The sequence below is a fragment of the Thalassophryne amazonica genome, chromosome 2 (assembly GCF_902500255.1).
Source record: "Thalassophryne amazonica chromosome 2, fThaAma1.1, whole genome shotgun sequence".
NCBI lineage: Eukaryota > Metazoa > Chordata > Actinopteri > Batrachoidiformes > Batrachoididae > Thalassophryne > Thalassophryne amazonica.
The window spans coordinates 74,375,011-74,394,587 of record NC_047104.1 but is presented as its reverse complement, the minus strand read 5'-3'; the positions used below and the strand labels follow the sequence as shown (position 1 = coordinate 74,394,587).

The window sequence follows — 19,577 nt, the reverse complement described above, 5'->3', positions numbered from 1 at the left end:
CGCATTGACGCTCGCATCTATGGTTTTACAAAGACAGGTTTTACAAAGTCTTTTCATGCCGAAAAAGTGATGATGTCAAACTCTTCTGCCATTTCTGTAGTAGTCAGACGACGTCCCGGATCAACAAAGCATTTACTTTGGAAATGAACGGCACATTCCACTGTTACAGGAGTTTTTCGGCATGAAAAGACGTGCAGAGAAATTTGCGCGTCGGGAAGGAGGTGCAGGGCACAGAACAAAAAGCAACGCTGTGATGAAGCCTCACAGGACATGTTGTGGCATGTCCAGCTCGTCCACAATTTCTCGGATAGTCACACAACTGAAAAGCCACCGAAAGCCGTCTGAATTTTCCGAATGGTGCAAGAGCTGGGCATGTTAGAGCTTGTCCTGTGAGACCAACACGGAGGTGCTTTCGTCCCGTGCCATGAGCGGCTCCGTGGTGAATTTCTCCGCTCCTCTTTCCATTACAAAAGCTCCTGTAACAGTGGAATGTGCCGAAAAAGTGCTATGTCCAGCTGTCTTGCCATTTCTCTGGTAGTCACACGACGTCCCGGATCAACAAAGCATTCACTTTGGAAATGATCTGGTCGTTTGAGCCTGTCGATCGCCGCTTGGTGCGCGGCGCGCCATCCGCCGCTGTGGGCCGTCTTTAATCCAGTTGTAATTGTCCTTAATCTGTGTGATCCCCATAAGATCTTCACCAAAAGCCATCTGAATTTTCCAAATGGTTTCCACTTGGCTGTCTCTCACACTTTCTGAAAAAACTTTGATGAAGCAAAGCGGTAGTTGATCAGCCAATTTCCTGACAATGAAAATCCGGCGAGGGGGCTGGACCACTCCTCCCACAAGGGGTGCTCACAGGCAAATGACGCAACCGACAGGCGTGAAAAAACTCACGCATGCGCACGAAGGTTCAAGTTTGGCTGATGCAATCACACATGATTCAAATCCATATAGTTTTTGCAAAAAATAAAAAGGTCCGTTACTTTTCTAACAGACCTCGTATATTAATAATCTAATGATTATTAACGAGATTGGAAATGACAAGAGGAACAAGTGATTTAAATTTTAGTGGTGATCCGGATCACGATGCGGATCACGATGCTAACGCGTTAGCATGTCTATGGCATTTTCAATGTTAAAAGTTAGCATTAAGCAGTTGCAGCTGTCATCATGTTCGGGTGCATTTGTTTTCAAATTGTAATATTTCTTAAATTAATTTTTGTTTATATATTAATAATCTAATGATTACCTCCACCAAGGAGGTTATGTTTTCGATCGCGTTTGTTTGTTTGTCTGTCTCTTTGTCAGCAGGATAACTCTAAAAGTTTTGAACGGATTTTGATGAAATTTTGTGGAGTAGTTGGAAATGACAAGAGGAAAAAGTGATTAAATTGTAGTGGTGATCCGGATCACGATCCGGATCCATGAATTTTTTAAAGGATTCTTCACCATTGCGGGATAGGGAATTTTTTTCAAATTGTAATAGTTCTTAAATTTATTTTTACCTCCGCCAAGGAGGTTGGAAATGACAAGAGGAACAAGTGATTAAATTTTAGTGGTGATCCGGCTCACGATCTGGATCCCGATGCTAATGCGTTAGCATGTCTATGGCATTTTCAATGTTAAAAGTTAGCATTAAGCAGTTGCAGCTATCATCACGTTCGGGTGCATTTGTTTTCAAATTGTAATATTTCTTAAATTTATTTTTGTTTATATATTAATAATTTAATGACTCAACAAAAATATAAATGCAACACTTTTGGTTTTGCTCCCATTTTGTATTAGATGAACTCAAAGATCTAAAACTTTTTCCACATACACAATATCACCATTTCCCTCAAATATTGTTCACAAACCAGTCTAAATCTGTGATAGTGAGCACTTCTCCTTTGCTGAGATAATCCATCCCACCTCACAGGTGTGCCATACCAAGATGCTGATTAGACACCATGATTAGTGCACAGGTGTGCCTTAGACTGCCCACAATAAAAGGCCACTCTGAAAGGTGCAGTTTTATCACACAGCACAATGCCACAGATGTCGCAAGATTTGAGGGAGCATGCAGTTGGCATGCTGACAGCAGGAATGTCAACCAGAGCTGTTGCTCGTGTATTGAATGTTCATTTCTCTACCATAAGCCATCTCCAAAGGCGTTTCAGAGAATTTGGCAGTACATCCAACCAGCCTCACAACCGCAGACCACGTGTAACCACACCAGCCCAGGACCTCCACATCCAGCATGTTCACCTCCAAGATCGTCTGAGACCAGCCACTCGGACAGCTGCTGAAACAATCGGTTTGCATAACCAAAGAATTTCTGCACAAACTGTCAGAAACCATCTCAGGGAAGCTCATCTGCATGCTCGTCATCCTCATCGGGGTCTCGACCTGACTCCAGTTCGTCGTCGCAACTTCGCACAGCCATTGAAGAGGAGTGGACCAACATTCCACAGGCCACAATTGACAACCTGATCAACTCTATGCGAAGGAGATGTGTTGCACTGCATGAGGCAAATGGTGGTGATACTGACTGGTATCCCCCCCCCAATAAAACAAAACTGCACCTTTCAGAGTGGCCTTTTATTGTGGGCAGTCTAAGGCACACCTGTGCACTAATCATGGTGTCTAATCAGCATCTTGATATGGCACACCTGTGAGGTGGGATGGATTATCTCAGCAAAGGAGAAGTGCTCACTATCACAGATTTAGACTGGTTTGTGGACAATATTTGAGGGAAATGGTGATATTGTGTATGTGGAAAAAGTTTTAGATCTTTGAGTTCATCTCATACAAAATGAGAGCAAAACCAAAAGTGTTGCGTTTATATTTTTGTTGAGTATATATACAATTTTAGAGAAACAGACAAAAAGAAATAGATCACTGTGCCAAGGAGGGAATCTCTTTAGGGTCAGTGACCCTATGGCCTTGTTTAGAGAAGTGTTTCATAAATGTTAAAAAATTCATATATTTGCAGTTTAGTTGAATAATAAATTGCATTTTGTCTCTTATTTGTTTTTGTCTATAAGCACATGCAATATCAATATCAGTGCTCAGATGACAGTAGCTTCTGGGAAAGGTGCAAGTTGCAATAAACTGTGATGCCAAGTGCTAAGGATACATGCTATCCAGTCACAGCAGATAAAACTTTTTTTACTACTGAGCAAACATCATTGTTAGACTTTTTTAGGTTCAATGATTCCATAGCGTGTAGATGTTATGGCGTCAATGACCCCATGGCCTTGGCAGAGGTTTGCACTCTCTGAGTGCTTCTAGTCTGTTTATGAAGCATGATCAATTGAATTTACCCTATTTTTCTTCTGAGCTACTTCATATTATTTAATCTTTCAGTGCAGTCGTCCAGAATTTAAATGTAGGTCTGTTGTGTTTCAGGTTACATGGTTGCCTCCCCTTATTCCAAATGGGGAAATCGATGGCTACGAGATCCGCTTCCCAGAACCCCGCGTGTTCCACAACAACATCAACGCTTCTGAGCTCCAAGTGACCTTAACTGACCTTGTTCCATACACTAACTACAGTGTCAGTGTTTTGGCGTGTTCCATAGGAGGTGGAACTGTTGGAGGATGCACAGAAAGCCTCCCCACACTAGCTACCACATTACCCACAAGCCCCCAAGGCATTGCACCATTATCAGTGGTCACAGTCAGTGAGTCCTTTCTTGCCATTTCCTGGCAGCCACCAACCAGACCCAATGGACCCAACATCAGGTAACATGGATGAATCCATGACTTTGTATCAAACAATATCAAGGTGTTTTGTAGTTTTGCATTCTGTGAATGAAAAATATAATAACTTGGCATACACTATGATCACAAAACACGTGTCAAAATGTTTTTCAAGAACCTCACTGCTCCTAGTTATGCAAATTATATTGAAGGTACCCTCTATGGCACAGGAGTGCCCAAATGGTTTGAAACAACACTGACAGAAAGTGTAACACCTCACATAGTAGCCTTCACATAGTTGTTGGAATTCAGCAAATATACATGGAAATACATTTTAAAATGGAACAAATGCACATACCATGCATGCATGCAGCAGTTGTGTACTCATTTTAATGAACACAATCAGAACCTATAGTGCATCTGGAAACTATTTACAGCACTTCACTTTTTCCACATTTTGTTATATTACAGCCTTAATCCAAAATGGAGTAAATTATTTTTTTCCCCTCAAAATTCTACTCACAACACCCCATAATGGCAACATGAAAACAGGTTTTTTGAAATTTTTGTAAATGTATTAAAAATACAAAACTAAGAAATCACACGTACATAAGTATTCACACCCTTTGCTCAGTACATTGTTGATGCACCTTTGGCAGTAATTACAGCCTCAAGTCTTCTTGAATATGATGCCACAAGCTTGGTGCACCTATCTTTGGGCAGTTTTGCCCATTCCTCAGGTTGGATGGGGAGCGTCGGTGCACATCCATTGTCAGATCTCTCCAGAGATATTTAGTTTATTCAGGTCTGGGCTCTGGCTGGGCCAATCAAGGACATTCACAGTGTTGTCCTGAAGCCACTCCTTTGATATCTTGGCTGTGTTCTTAGCATCATTGTCCTGTTGATATATGACCTGTCACCTGTGAACTGTCTGAGGTTAAGAGCACTCTGGAGCAGGTTTTCATCCAGGATGTCTTTGTGCATTGCTGCATTCATCTTTCCCTCAATCCTGACTTGTCTCCCAGTTCCTGCTGCTGAAAAACATCCCCACAGATGATGCTGCCATCACCATGCTTCACTGTAGGGATGGTACCTGGTTTCCTCCAAACATAACACCTGGTATTCACGCCAAAGAGTTCAATCTTTGTCTCATCAGACCAGAGAATTTTGTTTTTGATGGCCGAGAGTCAGTCAGTTGCCTTTTGGTAAACTCCAGGCAGGCTGCCATGTGACTTTTACTAAGGAGTGGCTTCCATCTGGCCACTCTACCATAAATGGACTACATTTATATCGTGCTTTTCCATCTGCATCAGATGCTCAAAGTGCTTTACAATTATGCCTCGTATTCACCTATTCACACAGGCACACTCTCATACTGATGTCAGGGTGCTACAATGCAAGGGTGCTCACTACACACTGGGAGCAGCTTGGGAATCAGGGTGCTTTGGCAAGGTCCTTACCTTGCCCAAGGCCCCTTAGTGATTTTCCGGCCAGGCTGGGGTTTGAACCGAGGATTCCCAACACGTAACCACTAGACCATCACCTCCCCATACCATACAGGCCTCACTGGTGGATTGCTGCAGAGATGGTTGTCCTTCTAGAAGGTTCTCCTTTCTCCACAGAGGAATGCTGGCGCTCTGACAGAGTGACCATCGGGTTCTTGGTGACCTTTCTGACTAAGGCCCTTCTCCCCCGATTGCACAGTTTAGACGGGTGGCCAACTCTAGGCAGGGACCTGGTGGATCCGAACTTCTTCCATTTATGGATGATGGAAGCTACTGTGGTCATTGGGACCTTCAAAGCAGCAGAGATGTTTTTGTCCCTTCTCTAGAATCAGAATCAAATTTATTGCCAAGAAATTCATACATACAGGGAATTTGGTATGGTGTTAGATGTCAGATGTGTGCCTCAAGACAGTCCTGTCTCAGAGGTCTACAGACAATTCCTTTGACTTCATGCTTGGTTTGTGCTCTGACATGCACTGTCAACTGTAGGACCTTGTATGTAGACAGGTGTGTGGCTTTCCAAATCATGTCCAGTCAGCCCAAGGTGGACTCCAATTAATCTGTAGAAACATGTCAAGGATGATCAGTGGTAACAGGATGCACCTGAGCTTAATTTTAAGCTTCAAGGCAAAGATGTGAATACTTATGTGCATGTGATTTCTTAGTTTTTAAATTTTTTGATAAATTTGCAAAATAAAAAAAAATTCACATTGTCATTATGGGATATTGTGTGTAGAATTTTGAGGAAAAATTGAATTTCACTCATTTTGTAATAATGCTGTAACATAAAAAAAATGTGGAAAAAGTGAAGTTCTGTGAATGCTTTTTGGATACACTGCACTCTGTGTGTTTATTGTTAGTTGTAGCTCATAGTCAAAACCCAGATATGTCAAGTCTGGGAACATGAACTGGTGTTGTGTGTCTTTGCCTCTGCAACATCACGGAACCACCTTAGGTCCTGGATGGCAACCACACAGGTAGACAACCGGTCCATCCCCACCTCTTGAAAGAAACCATTGACATGTCACCGTCAAGTGAAGCGTGGTCATCCTCTTGCCCTTCTTCATCCACTGTGCTTCTCAACACTGAAGCACTGTGCTGGATCATGCACAGAGAAATGTACCACATAGACAAAATGTCAAAGCAAAAGTTATCTCAAAATTAAAGTGATACTTCTCATCTGAGTCTCCCAAAGTGAATGACTTTGTTTACCACAAAGTCATTCTATTGATACCCAAAGATCCTCCAAAAAGGTCTTGTCCCAAAGAAATCCAGTTGTTGCCTTAGGTCACTGGTTAGCATCCACTTGACAGCCACTCTCGATCTCAAAGGCAGAGGACCCAGTGACAAGAATGTCACCACTAAAGGTGCCTTGACACTTGCACAATTTTGATCTGCGCGCTTGCACGCACTCTGCCTTGCAGGAGAGTCAACTAATCGCAAACCATTGTAAACTGTGCATAACGTCATGCAATTGCGCAAAGAAAATTTTGAAATGTTCAAAATCTCTGTTACGCATTAATTACATGAACTACACATGAACATTGCACAAACAATTAAAAAACACAACGTGTGAGTACGAGTCATTGCATCAGCACACCGCATTACAGTGCAGCTCATCTGATTGATTACTCAAAATAATCCTCAACAGATTTCAATGAAATTTTTATCAGGGGTGTATCTTGGCATAACTTAGAAGTCGTTAAATTTTGGTAATGATCCGGAACACGAACCGGATCCAGTAATTTTTTTAAGGATTCTTTATCATTGCAGGATAGGGCTAATTTCAACATTTTTGCATCTAACTTCATGAAGACGGGTCACAAAGGCTGAACAAAAATTAAGTTACAACACAACAATAATTTAGCATTTGTTTCTTCTCATTGAATAAACTTGTTATTTGAAAAAAAAAAACGTGTGTAGTTCATGCAGTTTCTCTTTATAAATACATCTGCTGAAGATCTAAGGGTTTAACCCTCTCGGGCCGATGCCGTCGTGTACGACTGCTGAGACCAAGCTTTCCTAAATTATAAATAACTTCTTAATGATATGAGATAGAAACATACTTTTTTTGGTGAAAAGTTAATTCCGCGGACTTTCGAGCCACCGTCCACCATCTTTGTACTCCTCATAGAAGCTGTGTGATGACGTGAGCAATGTGAATGTCCAATTGGAATTGGTTCACCGTCACATGGTTTTCCAAAATCCAATTGTAGGGCAGATTCGCCTCACGTGACACACCAAAGATTGTTGTTAGGAGTGATGTTTTACTAGTTTATTATAGTTTGCTGTGTGTTTTGAATAAATGTGTGTGGAACATTATTGCCGCTTTACTTTTTCCTTTCTTATTTCTGATTATAAACCTTTATTACACTTATAAAACACAAGAATAGCATATGTATTTTGAAAGTACAGGCTGTCCTGAAAAAGAGGCATAAAACTTGATTGTGGGATGCAGGGAGAGCTGTTAACAGCAGTAATAAAACATTTATGCCAGGTGAGTGAACTGTCCAAAAAATGCCCTCGGACCCCAGAGGGTTAACCACTGAATCTGAAACATGATGGTAGATGCGTGAAACGACGTGGAATAAGTCTCTTTGGCAAAGGGTATTCCATGTGACGTCAGTGACCCTATGGCCTTGGAGGAGGTTTGCACTCTCCGAGTGCTTCTAGTTTATATTTGTTCTTGTGCAGGGCTGCAGGTCTGCGCTTTGATTTCTGTTATAGTTTATCTTTCTTCCTTTGACCTCAAGCTGCGTTCATTCCTGCGCACGCGAACCGTCTGTGAGTAAATGTGGAGATGTCTGGAGTTGTGGACATGTCCTGTCTGTGGTAATCAGTCTGTGAACAGGACTTATGTCCTTTTTTGTCATTTATATAATATGTTTTATTTGTCCGGACTTTTTACTGGATGTGGACATGTCCTGTCTCTGGCAATCAGTCTGTGAGCAGGACTTTTATGGACTTTATTTAAACACATTTGTGAGAGAATTTAAGAGCGAGGAGCTGCAGCTCTTTGAGCGTGTAGTTTCACTGCACTGTGTACACGGTATAAAAACAATCCTGCGTGATTTATACTTCGGTAACAATGGAACACAGCAGGAATCATAAATTGGCATTGGGTAACGTTGTATTGTGAGGGTGTGGCTTCCAGTCACGTTGAGTATCGTTGCTTTGCCCTGACTTGTGTTGAAACCAATTCCTTTCTGCGTCCTGTGCTTGACGCAGAAAAAAATTAAACATGTTTAATTTTTGGTGTCTGATTCGCTTCATCAATTTGCGTCCCTCGCGCTGTTATGGCGTTGACCTACATCGTCTTGGCACTAGGTTGCATCCACGTGGCGTTGTCATTACGCTGTGCAATGCAGCTCAAAGTGGGCCCGGTGTGAAAGGGGCTTTAAGATAAGTGAATGTTTCTGCAAGTTCAACACTTTCACTGCATACAGATTGGGGTTGGGTATCGAGAACAGCTTCTTTTCAGGTATCGTTAAGAAATGATTCGATCTACCGACATCAATAACCTTTTTGCTTGACGATATCGATATCCTTCCTTCAGAGCGGCCATTGTTTTTGGGGTGTTTGTCGGAAAAATGTTCATGTCTCTACGTTGATTACAGAACCCCTGCAGGGTCTGTAATCAAACGTTTCTGCAGCGCGGCTCTTCTTTGAAGCTTGAAGCAATGAAGCATTGATCCGACCCACTGTTTTGTTGGCTCTTTGTTTTATTTCGCTTTATCTTAATTTTTCCCCTGTAAAACCCCAAAGAGCATATGTGTGTGAGTAATATTTACCTTTTTTATGTTAAACCAACCTGTTATGGTCTTCTGAAACAGTTGATAGATGTATTTTATCATTTAAAAACAAGACCGATGCTAACACGTTAGCATGTCTATTTCATTTTCAGTGTTAAAGTTCGCATTAAGCTGCTTGCATCTCAGCACGTTTATGTGCATTTGTTTTCTGTATAATAATTAATGGCTCAGCGTTTGTTGCCATAAAAGAGTCAAATGTATTGCAAATTGTAACATTTTTTAAAATTTATTTTTGTTTATATATTAATAATAAAAATAATAGCAACAACAACAACAGTAACAGTAATAATAACTAATAATGCAGCAATACAATTTTAGAGAAAGAGACAAAAAGAACCTGATTAAAAACACAACAGAAAATATAAAACCAACTAACAATGAACATAAATAAATAAATATAGAAATAAATAACTGTTTCCTGTGAACACCTAGTGACTGTTACACCTCCACTTCATCCCTGTTTTATTTTTAAGTTTAATGACAATTTATTTCGGTCAAACCAAATTTTCAATTTGTTCATTTCTTCAGTGATTTCCTCCAGAACTATCTGCCAAGCTAGAAAACTGCTGCATCCTAGTAAAGAGCAGAATAATACTGGAATGAATTTGAATAAGGAAAGCTGGGTTTTTTTCTCACCAAAATGGATGCTCCACTCACTGCAGTTTATTGTCTGGAATAGCCTCAGATTACATTTCAGAGTGCGGGTGGTGTTGGGGGTAATTTTGGGTTACAGCTTTTTTTTGTTTTTCACCACTTTCATCCCTGACTAAGTCAATCGTGAGTCACTTTTGTGTGGATTAAAGTCACTAACTGGGACTCCTGTCTTGTTGCGGGAACAAAATGAGAATCGTCCTCCAATCTGTTAACACAGCTCCAAACGCTGTGCAGCTCTCTGCCGAGTCAAGGTAGAACGATAGAGTCCAGTCAGAATTAATGAATTCAAAGCGAAACGCCGTTTAAATCAATTGACACCTCTTTCTAAACGGTGCAGTACAAAGAAAGGAAATGCTTTTGACAAAAACTACAGATTTTGTTTATTTTTATTTATGTCCAGAGCTCAAGGATACAGTGACCAGTTTCATATTTATTTACTTTAAGACTCAATAAAATGTTGTTGACATAGAAAACCTGTAAAGTCTACTTTTAGTGCACAGAAAATTCACAAGAGGTATCGATAAGGAATCGGATCGATAAAATCTTATCAGTACCCATCCCTAATACAGATACACTTCTGGTGGTTGAGTCCAGGAAGTCATTAAAAGCCTTAAGTCTTAATCCTGGCATTCCAAGACCAGATAGTCAAGACTGGAATCTGCGCCATTCTCAAGATGTCCTAAGTTGCTGAAAAATGTTCTCAAGGGAGTGTGATACTAACCCATTAATGAGCTGCTAACATGTGTACCCTGATAATGAGCTAAGTATTGTGAATTTTTTAATCAATGTTTTCTTCATTCTAAATCACCACTCTGGTCTCTCTTTTTTTGTTCCTGGCCCATTCTGTTCTGTTTGCGATTAGGCCTAAAATAAAGGTTGTTTTTTTTTGTTTTTTTTTCATGGCAGGCGATTAAAATGCATGAGCCCATCTCTGTTCTGCTCAGCTCAGCTCTGTGTGTTTGTTTAAGTGGGTTGGTTAAAAGGCAGCATTAAGCCCTTCTTTTCTGATTACAGCAGAAATTAGCATCACTGTGGGGAGAGGAAAACACAAACCCTGCAGGAAAAAACAAAAGAGGGAGGGGTGCAGGGAGGGAGGGATGAGATACACTGAAAACACAAAAGCACAGAGATGAAAAACGGCTGAAGAGGAGGAATTGAGCGATAATGAGAAGAAACGTTGGAAACTGAGCATGCATCTATGTCTGTAAGGGTGGATGCTTCCATTTGGGGACAGTGTGTGTATCTCATTCTGAAACCTGTGATTGCTCACAATGGTACAAGTTTGTGTTTGTGATGTTTGTACATGGATTGTTAAACGTGTTTCCTTAATTCAAATTTCCACTTAGATACAAGTTGCTTCGTCGTAAAACCCATCAACCCCTGGCCATCACCACCATCCCGGGAGTAGCAGCCACAGCCCCGCCCCCCTCTGAAGATCTCCATCACTGGCTCCATGTTTACTCCGGCACCAAATTGTTCTACCAAGATAAAGGCCTAAGCAGGTGAGATTACTGAAATGAGCTCTAGAGCAAACGTAGGCACTGCAGCAAACTGTGTGTGCAGAGCCGATCGGCGAGCCACCGCTGATGGCGATCTTTTAATACCGCTCAAAGATACATTAAGCAAATATCCCAATGAATTAAATTGTTTTTCACACAGCATCCCCTAATCTCAGTCTGGCACTTGGTGGAAGCCTTTTTTTAATCCATGTTTGAAAAATGATTCTGGGTTTTCTCTTTCTGGGTTGTGTTTCTGTTGCAATTAATTGAAGTAGTACATTGACAAAGTATGAGAGTGTCAGCATTCTTAACTTTACTGATTTTATTTTTGTCATTTTGATGTCCGAGGGTAACTCAGTGGGGTAAGGAGTTGAGCTTACCAGTATGTTTGATTCTTGCTCACACCTCTCTGTCCTTGGGCAAGACATTGTCTTGCCACAATGTCTTCGTGAGAAGAGCAGAAGGGTAGAAAGAATAGGAAAAAGAGCTAAAAAGAGGTAAAACTGGAGAGCTGCTGGAGAGGCAGTCCCCTCCCACAGTGCCAGAAAAAAGATCTGTTTTCTAGTTTCAAGCATGAAATTATAATGTATAAATTTCTCTGCCTTTTTAAAAATAATTGGTGGTAAGAAATAATTTAGACCATAAGTGTGCAATGTGAAAGCATTTGCAAGCCCACGTCTTTTGACCACACACATTAAAATCACCAGTGTTAGTTTTACACTGGTGATTTTACTGTGCAGGTGTTTGAAAAATTAACATTTTCTTGTTTGAAACATGTTTTTAATGATGTGCTATAACAGTACATGGAATTATAATTTGCACTTCAAGATTCATGTACTCCAGTTGAAGCAACTTCTCTTTAGATTTTCTGATGCAAATTAAGCTTTAAAACAGTCAAATTGAATATGTACACTGGGGCCAAAAAGTATTTAGTCAGCCCCTGATGATTATGCAAGAGGTCTGTAATTTTCGTCATAGGTACACTTCAACTATGAGAGACAAAATTAGAAAAAAAATCCAGGAAATCATATTGTAGGAATTTTAAAGGATTTATTTGTAAATTATGGTGGAAAATAAGAAAAGTTCAACTCAGTACTTTGTAACATAATCTTTGTTGGCAATGACAGAGTTCAAACGTTTCCGGTAAGTCTTCACCAGGTTTGCACACACTGTAGCTGGTGTTTTGGCCCATTCCTCCATGCAGATCTCCTCCAGAGCAGTGATGTTTTGGGGCTGTCGCTGGCCAACACAGACTTTCAACTCCCTCAACAAATTTTCTATGGGGTTGAGGTCTGGAGACTGGCTCGGCCACTCCAGTACCTTGAAATGCTTTTTACGGAGCCACTCCATCATTGCCTGAGCAGAGTGTTGGGGATCATTGTCATGCTGGAAGACCCAGCCATGTTACATCTTCAATGCTCTCACTGATGGAAGGAGGTTTTGTCTTAAAATCTCATAATACATGGCCCCGTTCATTCCCAAAGCATGATGTTTCCATCCCCATGCTTCACAGTAGGTATGGTGTTCTTGGGATGCAACTCAGCATTCTTCTTCCTCCAAACACAATGAGTTGAGTTTTTACCAAAAAGTTCTATTTTGGTTTCATCTGACCACATGATATTCTCCCAATCCTCTTCTGGATCATCCATATGCTCTCTGGCAAACTTCAGACGGGCCTGGACACGTACTGGCTTAGGGGACACACCTGGCACTGCAGGATTTGAGTCCCTCTCTGCGTAGTGTGTAGACTTTGCTACTTTGGTCCCAGCTCTCTGCAGGTCATTCATCAGGTCCCTCCATGTAGTTCTGGGATTTTTGCTCACCGTTTGTTGTGTGGGCCGCTGAAGAGGAGGTACTGCTGGCCCACCACCACCAGAGGGCGCCCTGCCTGGAGTGCGGGCTCCAGGCACCAGAGGGCGCTGCCGCCTCACAGGAGCAGCCAGGGTGACAGCTGTCACCCATCACCTGAGACAGCTGACAGCAATCATCAGAGGGGTATATCAGCAGGACGGCATCTCCACCTCATTGCCGAGATATCGTTTCTACCGAGGAGGTAACGTATCCAGCCGACTATATCAACCTTGAATACTTTTTGCCTTTATACAGAGAGAGAGAAGAGCAGCAGGAGACAGTGTTGGATAAGTACTCACACTCTTGCACTTCAGTGTTTACTTGACGAGAGGAGGAGGTGGTGTTACCACCGTCCGTGTTGCTGGGTGCAGCGCACCCACCTCTGACTGTTTTTGTTCCTCGCCAGCAGTACCAGATCCGACAAGCGGAGGCAGTGGTCACCTGGGAGTTCGGGACTTGGCGGCTCCAGTATTCCCGGGGTTCGGTGGCGGTGGAAATCGAGTGGTTCCGGTTCGACTTGGACAGACGTCTCCTACCTTCGAGCCTGCCCACACGACACCATTGGAATTCGGCTTGTTCCCGAAATTGTAATCTGTTGTGTTTGTTGTGCGAGTTTCACAACAGTAAAGCTTTGTTATTTGACTTACTCCATTGTCCGTTCATTTGCGCCCCCTGTTGTGGGTCCGTGTTCCTACACTTTCACAACAGGATATCTCGGCCAGCGTCATGGATCCCGAGGGGCGTCAACCGGCTGTTGAACGGCCAATGGAAGAACAGGGAGCCGCTGCGGCTCTCCCTCCCGTCGACCCTGTGCGTAACAGTGACGTTCCACTGGTCGTTCAACGACCCCTCCCACCTTCCCCTGAAGCATACATAAGCCCCCCAGAGCCGTACGGAGGCTGTGTGGAGACGTGCACGGATTTCCTTATGCAGTGTTCGCTCGTCTTCGCACAGCGTCCCGTCATGTACGCGACCGACGCTAGCAAAGTAGCTTATGTGATAAATCTGCTTCGTGGTGAGGCACGCGCTTGGGCTACAGCGCTCTGGGAGCAAAATTCACGGCTCCTTCAGACATATGATGGGTTTGTGAGGGAGTTCAGAACAGTGTTCGATCACCCTAATAGAGGAGAGACCGCTTCAGCCGTGCTGCTGTCAATGAGACAGGGGCACCGGAGCGCAGCTGCCTATGCAGTCGACTTCCGCATCGCGGCTGCGAGGTCCGGCTGGAATAGCACTGCCCTCCGCGCCGCCTTTGTAAACGAACTGTCGTTGGTCCTCAAGGAGCATCTGGTGGCTAAGGACGAACCGCGGGATTTAGATGGGCTCATCGATCTTGTCATACGATTAGACAATCGGTTAGAAGAGCGCCGTCGGGAACGAGACGAAGGGCGTGGCCGGGCACGCGTCGTCCCTCTCCCTTCCGGTTCCGACCGCGTTCCGCCCTCCCCACGCTCCACGGCCCCTGCGCTCTGTGCGGTTACAGCCCCCCCTGCTGACGAAGCTATGGACATGAGTAGGGCAACATTTAGGGCACCGGTTACACAAAGGAGGCTGGCCCACGGGGCGTGTTTTGTTTGTGGCTCGATTGAGCATCAATTAAGAGACTGCCCCGAGCGGTTAAACACCAACGCCCGCCCCTAGAAACTGGGCTAGGGGTGGGCCGAGACATTCACGTGGGACACACCCACATCGCCACACGACTCCCAGTTACCATCCTGTATGAGGATTTAACCCTGAAGGCCCCAGCACTGGTGGACACGGGCTCAGAAGGGAATTTGCTAGACAGCAAATGGGCCAGGGAGATAGGGTTCCCTCTGGTGGCGCTTACCTCGCCTGTGCAGGTACGGGCGCTAGATGGCTCCCTACTCCCTCCAATCACTCACAAGACACCACCAGTAACTCTGGTGGTGTCGGGGAATCACCGGGAGGAGATCGAGTTTTTTGTGACTCCGGCCACCTCCCGTGTGATTTTAGGGTTCCCTTGGATGTTGAAACACAATCCCCGGATCGATTGGCCGTCTGGGGTAGTGGTTCAGTGGAGCGAGACCTGCCATCGGGTATGTTTAGGTTCCTCGGTTCCTCCCGGTTCCCAGGCCAGGGAGGAGGTCAGAGCCCCGCCCAATCTAGGGACGGTTCCGGTGCAGTACCATGACCTTGCGGAGGTGTTTAGCAAGGATCTGGCACTCACCCTTCCCCCGCACCGCCCGTATGATTGTGCCATTGATTTGGTTCCAGGTGTTGAGTTCCCGTCCAGTAGGCTGTACAACCTCTCACGACCTGAACGCGAATCAATGGAGACCTACATCCGGGACTCTTTGGCTGCCGGGTTGATCTGGAATTCCACCTCCCCGATGGGTGCGGGTTTCTTTTTTGTGGGGAAAAAGGATGGCGGATTACGTCCATGCATTGATTACAGGGGGCTGAACGAAATCACGGTTCGTAACCGATACCCCTTACCCTTGTTGGATTTGGTGTTCACGCCCCTGCATGGAGCTAAGATATTCACCAAGCTTGATCTTAGGAATGCGTATCACCTGGTTCGGATCCGGAAGGGAGACGAGTGGAAGACGGCATTTAACACCCCGTTAGGTCATTTTGAGTACCTGGTCATGCCGTTCGGTCTTACAAACGCTCCCGCGATGTTCCAAGCATTGGTTAATGATGTCTTGCGGGACTTCCTGCACCGATTCGTCTTCGTATATCTTGACGACATACTCATCTTTTCTCCGGATCCTGAGACCCATGTTCGACATGTACGTCAGGTCCTGCAGCGGTTATTGGAAAACCGGCTGTTTGTTAAGGGCGAGAAGTGTGAGTTTCACCGCACCTCTTTGTCCTTCCTGGGGTTCATCATCTCCCCCAACTCCGTCGCTCCTGATCCGGCCAAGGTTGCGGCAGTGAGAGACTGGCCCCAACCCACAAGCCGTAGGAAGCTGCAACAGTTCCTCGGCTTTGCTAATTTCTACAGGAGGTTCATTAAGGGCTACAGTCAGGTAGCTAGCCCCCTGACAGCCCTGACCTCACCAAAAGTCCCCTTCACCTGGTCGGATCGTTGCGATGCCGCGTTCAAGGAGTTGAAACGGCGCTTCTCGTCTGCACCCGTTCTGGTGCAGCCCGATCCTAGTCACCAGTTAGTGGTTGAAGTGGACGCCTCGGACTCAGGGATAGGAGCTGTGCTGTCCCAGAGCGGGAAGACCGATAAGGTCCTTCGTCCGTGTGCCTATTTTTCCCGCAGGTTGACCCCGGCCGAACGGAACTATGACGTTGGCAATCGAGAGCTCCTTGCGGTGAAAGAGGCTCTTGAAGAGTGGAGACATCTGTTGGAGGGAACGTCTGTGCCATTCACGGTTTTCACTGACCACCGGAACCTGGAGTATATCAGGACCGCCAAGCGGCTGAATCCCAGGCAAGCCCGCTGGTCACTGTTCTTCAGCTGTTTTGACTTCCGCATCACCTACCGGCCCGGGACCAAGAACCAGAGATCGGATGCCTTGTCCCGGGTACACGAAGACGAAGTCAAAACGGAGTTGTCGGATCCACCGGAACCCATCATCCCGGAGTCCACTATCGTGGCCACCCTCACCTGGGACGTAGAGAGAACCGTCCGGGAGGCCCTGGCACGAAGCCCGGACCCCGGGACTGGACCGAAGAACAGACTTTACGTCCCACCAGAAGCTAGGGCTGCAGTCCTGGACTTCTGTCATGGCTCTAAGCTCTCCTGTCATCCAGGGGTGCGAAGAACCGTGGCAGTTGTCCGGCAGCGCTTCTGGTGGGCGTCCCTGGAGGCCGACGTCCGGGATTATATCCAGGCCTGTACCACCTGCGCCAGGGGCAAGGCCGACCATCGCAAGGCTCCGGGACTGCTACAGCCGCTGCCCGTGCCTCATCGCCCCTGGTCCCACATCGGCCTGGATTTTGTCACGGGCCTCCCGCCGTCCCAGGGAAACACCGTCATCCTCACGATAGTGGACCGATTCTCCAAGGCGGCCCACTTCGTGGCCCTCCCGAAGCTCCCAACAGCCCAGGAGACGGCAGACCTCCTGGTCCACCACGTCGTCCGGCTGCATGGGATTCCATCAGACATCATCTCCGATCGCGGTCCCCAGTTCTCCTCGCATGTCTGGAGGAGCTTCTGCCGGGAACTGGGGGCCACGGTCAGTCTCTCGTCCGGATACCACCCCCAAACCAACGGGCAAGCAGAGCGGGCCAATCAAGAGATGGAGCAGACCCTGCGCTGCGTGACAGCCGCGCACCCGGCGGCCTGGAGTACCCATCTGGCCTGGATCGAGTACGCCCACAACAGCCAAGTGTCGTCAGCCACCGGCCTCTCCCCCTTTGAGGTGTGTTTGGGGTATCAGCCCCCGTTGTTTCCGGTGGTTGAGGGAGAGGTCGGTGTGCCCTCGGTCCAGGCCCACCTACGGAAGTGCCGTCGGGTAGTGGCGTGCCGCCCGCTCTGCTTTGCTGAAGGCCCGGATGAGGACAAAGGCCCATGCAGACCGTCGGCGAACCCCGGCCCCTACGTATCGTCCCGGGCAGGAAGTGTGGTTGTCCACCAAGGACATCCCACTACAAGTGGCCTCCCCGAAATTGCAAGATAGATACATAGGTCCTTTCAAGATCCTCAAGGTCATCAATCCCGCCGCAGTGAGGCTTCAGCTTCCGGCCTCACTGCGGATCCATCCAGTGTTCCACGTGTCAAAGATCAAGCCCCATCACACCTCACCCCTATGTACACCCGGTCCGGCACCACCTCCTGCCCGGATCATCGATGGCGAGCCGGCTTGGACTGTGCGCCGGCTTTTGGATGTCCGACGGATGGGCCGGGGCTTTCAATATCTGGTGGACTGGGAGGGGTACGGTCCCGAAGAACGCTCCTGGGTGAAGAGGAGCTTCATCCTGGACCCGGCCCTCCTGGCCGACTTCTACCGCCGCCACCCGGACAAGCCCGGTCGAGCGCCAGGAGGCGCCCGTTGAGGGGGGGGTCCTGTTGTGTGGGCCGCTGAAGAGGAGGTACTGCTGGCCCACCACCACCAGAGGGCGCCCTGCCTGGAGTGCGGGCTCCAGGCACCAGAGGGCGCTGCCGCCTCACAGGAGCAGCCAGGGTGACAGCTGTCACCCATCACCTGAGACAGCTGACAGCAATCATCAGAGGGGTATATCAGCAGAACGGCATCTCCACCTCATTGCCGAGATACCGTTTCTACCGAGGAGGTAACGTATCCAGCCGACTATATCAACCTTGAATACTTTTTGCCTTTATACAGAGAGAGAGAAGAGCAGCAGGAGACAGTGTTGGATAAGTACTCACACTCCTGCACTTCAGTGTTTACTTGACGAGAGGAGGAGGTGGTGTTACCACCGTCCGTGTTGCTGGGTGCAGCGCACCCACCTCTGACTGTTTTTGTTCCTCGCCAGCAGTACCAGATCCGACAAGCGGAGGCAGTGGTCACCTGGGAGTTCGGGACTTGGCGGCTCCAGTATTCCCGGGGTTCGGTGGCGGTGGAAATCGAGTGGTTCCGGTTCGACTTGGACAGACGTCTCCTACCTTCGAGCCTGCCCACACGACACCATTGGAATTCGGCTTGTTCCCAAAATTGTAATCTGTTGTCTTTGTTGTGCGAGTTTCACAACAGTAAAGCTTTGTTATTTGACTTACTCCATTGTCCGTTCATTTGCGCCCCCTGTTGTGGGTCCGTGTTCCTACACTTTCACAACACCGTTCTCATGATCATTTTGACCCAGTTACCATCCTGTATGAGGATTTAACCCTGAAGGCCCCAGCACTGGTGGACACGGGCTCAGAAGGGAATTTGCTAGACAGCAAATGGGCCAGGGAGATAGGGTTCCCTCTGGTGGCGCTTACCTCGCCTGTGCAGGTACGGGCGCTAGATGGCTCCCTACTCCCTCCAATCACTTACAAGACACCACCAGTAACTCTGGTGGTGTCGGGGAATCACCGGGAGGAGATCGAGTTTTTTGTGACTCCGGCCACCTCCCGTGTGATTTTAGGGTTCCCTTGGATGTTGAAACACAATCCCCGGATCGATTGGCCGTCTGGGGTAGTGGTTCAGTGGAGCGAGACCTGCCATCGGGTATGTTTAGGTTCCTCGGTTCCTCCCGGTTCCCAGGCCAGGGAGGAGGTCAGAGCCCCGCCCAATCTAGGGACGGTTCCGGTGCAGTACCATGACCTTGCGGAGGTGTTTAGCAAGGATCTGGCACTCACCCTTCCCCCGCACCGCCCGTATGATTGTGCCATTGATTTGGTTCCAGGTGTTGAGTTCCCGTCCAGTAGGCTGTACAACCTCTCACGACCTGAACGCGAATCAATGGAGACCTACATCCGGGACTCTTTGGCTGCCGGGTTGATCTGGAATTCCACCTCCCCGATGGGTGCGGGTTTCTTTTTTGTGGGGAAAAAGGATGGCGGATTACGTCCATGCATTGATTACAGGGGGCTGAACGAAATCACGGTTCGTAACCGATACCCCTTACCCTTGTTGGATTTGGTGTTCACGCCCCTGCATGGAGCTAAGATATTCACCAAGCTTGATCTTAGGAATGCGTATCACC

At 46.5% G+C, this 19,577-nt stretch overlaps 1 protein-coding gene across 1 annotated transcript in view; it reads left to right on the top strand.

The window, feature by feature from the left end:
• The window catches only part of ush2a (Usher syndrome 2A (autosomal recessive, mild)), a 1,147,097-nt gene that overhangs the window by 756,303 nt on the left and 371,217 nt on the right, over positions 1-19,577 (top strand). Inside the window, 2 exon segments of the mRNA XM_034188044.1 lie at positions 3,394-3,728; positions 11,004-11,159. Of these exon segments, the coding sequence (XP_034043935.1) occupies positions 3,394-3,728; positions 11,004-11,159 (491 nt within the window).